Source organism: Vigna umbellata, chromosome 5, assembly GCF_029865625.1.
Source record: "Vigna umbellata cultivar VRB3 chromosome 5, Vumbellata_1.0, whole genome shotgun sequence".
In the NCBI taxonomy this organism is placed as follows: Eukaryota; Viridiplantae; Streptophyta; class Magnoliopsida; order Fabales; family Fabaceae; genus Vigna; species Vigna umbellata.
In genome coordinates, this window is record NC_142169.1 from 43,151,381 (window position 1) to 43,157,305 (window position 5,925).

Sequence of the window (5,925 nt, forward strand, 5' to 3'; positions counted from 1 at the left end):
CCCTCACTCTAACCTAATAACTTATCCGCAAAATTCTATTGGCATTAGAGCTCTAAAAACGGGCAACCTAACCCGATCCGACGCGGCCAATCACAGGTTGGTCATTTAGTGAGTCAATGCAATCCGACTCATTTATTAACGAGCCATAAAAATTCGAACTTGGCTCGACCCACCACGGGTTGTTGGGTAAATGGATTGACTCACTCACTCACTTAATTAAAATTTTTTTTAAATAAAAAAAAATTACAAACTTTCTATAATACAAATCTAAACAAATTTCACTCTTAAATAAATGGTGTTTAATTAATTTTGAAAATAAGAAACTTAAATAATTTTTTCAAACAAAAACAAAATAATAAATATTTTTTCATAAAATTAAAATTAAATTTTAATAAAATAAAATTAGGTAGGTGGATTGGTGGGCCAACCCGGTCCACCACAGATTTAACCTGCATGAGTTGGGTTTAAACGAGTCGGGTTGCAATTTGACCCGCATAAAAAAAATATAAATTTTTTTAACCCAATTCGACTCAAACTCGTGGTGAACCGGATTGACTTGCGAGTTGTAACCATTTTGATAGCTCTATCTGGCATATATTCTCCGTATTCCCTTTCACGTACTAACAACTATTTCCTCTTTTAACTCTCCAAAAGTTTTCTAAAATAAACCCTACAAAACTTCCCTAGCATACCCCTCCTAATTAATATTTCCACTTCAATAGGAAAAACTGTGTTTTGAATAAACCATGAAGCTGCCCACCACCCCTAGACCGGCCATGCCCGAGAAGAGAAAACAATAAAACTCCTCCCTAATTCTCTCTCTCCATACAAATTCTATTGGCTAACCAATCATGTCCGGGGCCCACACTTTCTCCTTTCGAAATTAAATGCCAAGCAAAGGAAAAAGTCAAAGCTAAAAGAAAACCAACTACGCATACCCTGCCACTATTTGATACTTGCCTGGGCCCACCTCTCTCATCCACCTGCGGCCCCACCTTACCAACACAAGGGTGAGAAAAGATTACAAATCTTCTCAAAGCCCCTTCCCAAGGACAAACATCCCGACCACTAAACCAAATCACTTTAGTACAACTAATACTACAAACGTTAATACATAAACCTTCTTTTAACATATTTCGAAAATTTAATAATAAACATAAGAAATCCATTCAATCCACCACAATTTTATCATCCAATAACAAACCATAATTAAATATTTACTTTTGGAAATATTAAAATAAAAATAAAATATATTTTTATTTTATGCGGGTCTTACAAATATTACCTACATCTGATAGAGGTATTCTCACACGTTTGAGTTTGTTTTTCAATGCCATTTGCAAGAAAGTTGTTGATCTTGAACAGTTAGATGATTTGCAAAATGAGACCATCAGACTATTCTGCCAATTGGAAATGTATTTCCTACCCTTATGTTTTGATATCATGGTTCATTTGATTGTCCATCTAGTGAGAGAAATTCGAATATGCGGACCGGTTTTCTTGAGGTGGATGTACCTAGTTGAAAGATACATGAAGATCTTAAGGGGATATGTTAAGAATCAATTGAGAGTGGTAGTGATGGAAGCAACTCCAGGAAATGCAGAAGAAGCTTCCCGAAGCAGAGAACTGGCAGCGGATTGAATGAATCAGTGGAGTTATGGAGTGCACGTAAGGTGTTTGTGAATATGCTGGAGGTGTTTTAGAGTGGCTGTTTGGTAGAGTTCTAGCTCAGTAGGCTTTCCAAAGGGGAAAGAAGCTAGAGGAGGTGCAAGATAACAATGCACAAGGGTGAACTTGAGAGTAAAAGCTGAAAATTGGCAGCATTTCCTTACTTCAAATCAAGTTGAGTTTACAATTGATGAGCTCTCTTTTTATAGGCAAAGATGAGCTTTGGAAGTGTGCTATGAAAGCTATATCAGCATACAAATGAAAAATGTGCAGAATCCAAGTGCAGCAGTTGTTTCCAGTCCATGTGCTCCATATGTTCCTCATGGAAAAGGTGCTGAATTAATGAACCACACGTTTGCTTGTTTCCCACGTTTTGAACATGTAAAATGTGTTTTTAGCTTGGCTAAATGATGATGGCAGCAGCAACATAGGTTTCCAAGTCTTCCTTATTTGGCCTACAAAACAAGGTAAAGATATTTAGTTAAAGAAGAACAAGCTAAGACTTAGAAAGAAAAGATTAAGTCCTTTATTCAACTTCCCTTTCTTGGTCTTAGAGTAAAGTTGATACTTCTTTGGATGGGAAGTCCCTACAGGGGTTGCCATCATTCCCTCCCTCTTTAAAAACGATTTGTCCTCAAATCGGGAAGAAAGAAAGAAGCACAACTTTGGTTTTTGTTTTCCTCCTGGATCAAAAATATATATACAAAAGATAGCAAAAATGAGTATGATGAAGAAGATGTAAACAAAGATAAGAAGACAAAAGAAAAATCTTGTATTTTTGAAAAAGATTTTCTCAAAATTAGTCTTGGAAAAATGGAAAATTCCATAGTCCCAAGTTATTTGACTTTTATCTTGAGTTACTGGTTTACAAAAGGGTAACATTAACTCAAGTTTTGTATTGCCATATTTTGAAAATGATTGCACAGAATATGGGATGGCAATTGATTTAAAAGAGAAATGAATACTAGAAGAGTGCACAATAATTGGAAAAGAAGTAAAGAATGAGAACCCTTCCCTTTTAGGTTCCATGGTAATGGTAAGAGTAGGAGTTGCCATCATTAGCAAGAGCTCCTTCTCTTTACTTTCCTCTACTTTCTTCTTTTCTTCTTCTCTTTGCTTTTCCTCTTTCCTTCCCTCTCTTTCCTTTCTCTCTTCTTCTTTTTTCTCTCTTTCTTGTCTCTCTTCTTCCTTTCTCTCTTCTTCTTTTCTCTCTCTTTTTCTTCTCTCTTCTTCTTCTCTCTCTCTTTCTTGTCTCTCAACATCTTTTTGTAGTTTTAATTCTATTTGCTTAGCTTTCAGCTCCTTAAGTTTAATCTTAAATTCTAGTTCTCTAATAAGGAAACCATTGTTATTTAAGCTTTCAAGAAATGTTTTTCCATCTTGAATGTAAGCTCTCAGCAATTGTAGGTTTCTCTTAATAGTTGAAGGCACAAACTCTTTTCTCATGCAAGATTTTAATTCAGACCAATTATGAATGGGAGATTTTCTACCTATCCTAACATGATATTGTCTCTCATCCCACCACTCTCTTGCATGCTTTTCAAATCTAGATGTGTAGAGACTAAGGACATAAGATTCACTATTGCTAGAATGGAAATAGGATTCAGGTTTACTTTTTCTAGCAATAAATGGATGTATGTCATTAATGTCCTTTTCCCAAGCTAGGTATATTAAAGCACCAATATCCGCACCAAAGTATGGAATATTTGCCCTAGCTTGTTTATATAATTCATCCTCTATCCGATCAAATTCATGAAAGGAACAAGTCCTTCTTCTAGCTTCATCAAGTTTTCTTTTAATTTCTTTAAAAGTAATGGATTGATCAAAACTAGAAGACCGAGAGGACTTATATGAAGAAGAAGACCTATAGGAATCATAACAAGACATCAAAATTCTTTAAATTTTTGTGAAGGATTTCTAGAAAGATTCTAGAGGTAAAATTAACCAAATAGCTCCCAGGAAGGAGAGGTGAGTCACAATGGACAAGCTTAAGAACCTTGTCCTTCCTAGCCAGAGTGTCTTTGGTTGTTTCTTACCTTAGTTTCTAGGTAGAAATCTTTCAAAAGCTTTGTAAATGCAAGAATGCTATGCACCTAGAAACCAAATGAAGGTTTATCTATATGAAACGCGCTCCTAAGTGCCACAGAGACTTAAAACATAAAAGTCAACAAGCAAAGTAAAGTAAAGCAAATGGAAATGAATGAGACACGGTCCTAAGTGAAAGTGCAAATGACACTTGGATCCACTTGACACACTTTCACACTAAGAAGTGGAAACTAAACTATTACAATGTTGTATGGTGCATTTGGAATTGCTTGAAAAGCATTTTTCCAAGTCACTTTAAGTTTCAAAAACCAAGAGGAAATTACCACAAAGGTTCCGTGATAGACTGCCACTTATACAATGAAGTGTAAGACAATGTAAACAAAGCCAAGTGTGGCTGCAACAACTAAATAAATGAGCTGAAATGTAACTTTAAAGTGGTGTTTTTCTGCTGCAAGGAAGTGCTGGACAGCCAATTGAAATTCCTCTTGAAGTCCACTTGAAGCAATGTTAGCAAGACCTCCACTCCTTAAGATGCTACCCCTTTGATAAGGCCCAGCTGGATGTTAAAACTCCACCAAACATCACAACATCCATACAAAAAACCAGCAAAACCGTGAGCATACAATATTTCACTGCACTAAATTTTGCTATCCAAACCAGACTTCACCTTGGCATTTTATCAAACAGGTTAGGTGCAAAATTTCCAAACAATGTAAAACAAGCAATTAAAGGCTGGCAAGGAAGGCTGGCACACAAAATGAACTTAATATATGCTCTAGAAAGGATTAAGAAACCAAGAAAAATCAAAACATACTGCAAAGACATCAAACTATATGATTTCAAAAATTTGGCAAAAGTGTTTGACAAAATGCCTCAAAGAAAAACCAGTTTTTGGCCAAAATCCTGATGCTGGTGCAGCAGATTTTTCGAAACTGAATTGTACTGGTCCAAATGCTTTTTCTAAACTTGGTTAAGGATAGTTTGATGTATGATTTAACAGTAGTGGTACCAAGCTTTTGCTACAATCCAAATATCAAAGGCAAATGCACCAAAACAGATTCAAACTATGTGCAGAAACTAAAATCTGGCCCAAAAAAAACACTTTAAAATGGATGACTTGAGAGGCAATTTTTGACAGCTATGGTTAGACACCTAATTTGATGATTGGAGAAACTTTGTATGCATTATTTGAAGGTGTTTAAACTGTCAAACAGCAAGGATATATGCAGCAGCAGAAATTGAGTAGTTCACTTCCAATTTCAACAAAATGTGATGCTTGGAATGATGATTTTGCATATGGACTGAAAATTGACCAATTGAACAGTATGCACAAGATTTACTTGACCAAATACACTTGTACAAATGTGCAAAATGCACAGCAACAAGTGGAGGCAGCAATTGGCAGTGGTAGTTGTTAATTATGCAGAAAAAAAGAACACCAAAACTGCACTAGAATTAGAAATGTGGCAAAAAAATGGAAATTGCAGTGGTGACAATGAACAACAGTGATTCAAATGTTCAAATAACACTTCAAACAAGTGTATATCATCAAATGGAATATGTTGAAACACTTAAACAGCCAAAGCAAAGTGCATATCAGTTTTTCAGTGGTTGACTTCCAATTTTAACAAAATTTGGTGGTTTGGCTGGTGTATTTTCGGATAGGTTCAACAATGACCATATGAACATAAGAACAAGTTTAAAATGGTCAATTGTATGTGCATAAACGTTCAAAAACCACAGAAGCACACAGAGTCTCAATATCACTCTTAAAAGTTGCCGAATTATGTTGAAAATTAGTGAAAACTGCAGCAGTTTGGAAAATACTGGAAGCAAAGCTGGATTGATCAAACAAGTGATTATGAATGTCCTAAAACTAGATCTAGCTTCATAAATTAAGCTAGGAAATAGTAAAAGCCTAAAACATGGCAAAGATTCAAGCACGGTGCAAAGCTTTAGACATAACAAATCTGGACAAACTTTGGAAAACTGTGACAGCACTAAAATCCAGATTTTGATCAACTCAACTACTATTTTTGAAATTTAGTGGTGAATACAGATTTCTAGCACTTGAAACATGTATAAATTCATCAAAGAAACTTGTCTCAAGCATTAGAATCAATAAATCTGAACAAAAACAATGTGCACATGATCAAACCAGACATGAATTTTGATGCCGAATTTGAAATCAGAGTGTGAGGAATTCAACCA

At 35.4% G+C, this 5,925-nt stretch overlaps 1 protein-coding gene across 1 annotated transcript; it reads right to left on the reverse strand.

Moving 5' to 3' along the window:
* Positions 1-2,071: 2,071 nt before the first annotated feature.
* Positions 2,072-3,555, reverse strand: LOC148198410 (uncharacterized). The gene is made up of 2 exons (XM_088115794.1): positions 2,678-3,555; positions 2,072-2,123 (listed from the first exon to the last, which is right to left on the reverse strand). The coding sequence occupies exons 1-2, from the start codon at positions 3,553-3,555 to the stop codon at positions 2,072-2,074; spliced, it is 930 nt and encodes a 309-aa protein (XP_087971920.1).
* Positions 3,556-5,925: the final 2,370 nt, after the last annotated feature.

What these genes read in the sequence shown, in the direction of transcription:
- LOC148198410 (XM_088115794.1), bottom strand. Translation starts at nt 3,555, where the DNA reads ATGTCTTGTTATGATTCCTATAGGTCTTCTTCTTCATATAAGTCCTCT. An exon ending in ATGGAACCTAAAAGGGAAGG is followed by an intron (nt 2,124 to 2,677) that starts GTTCTCATTCTT and finishes CTTGTTTTGTAG; the next exon opens with GCCAAATAAGGAAGACTTGG.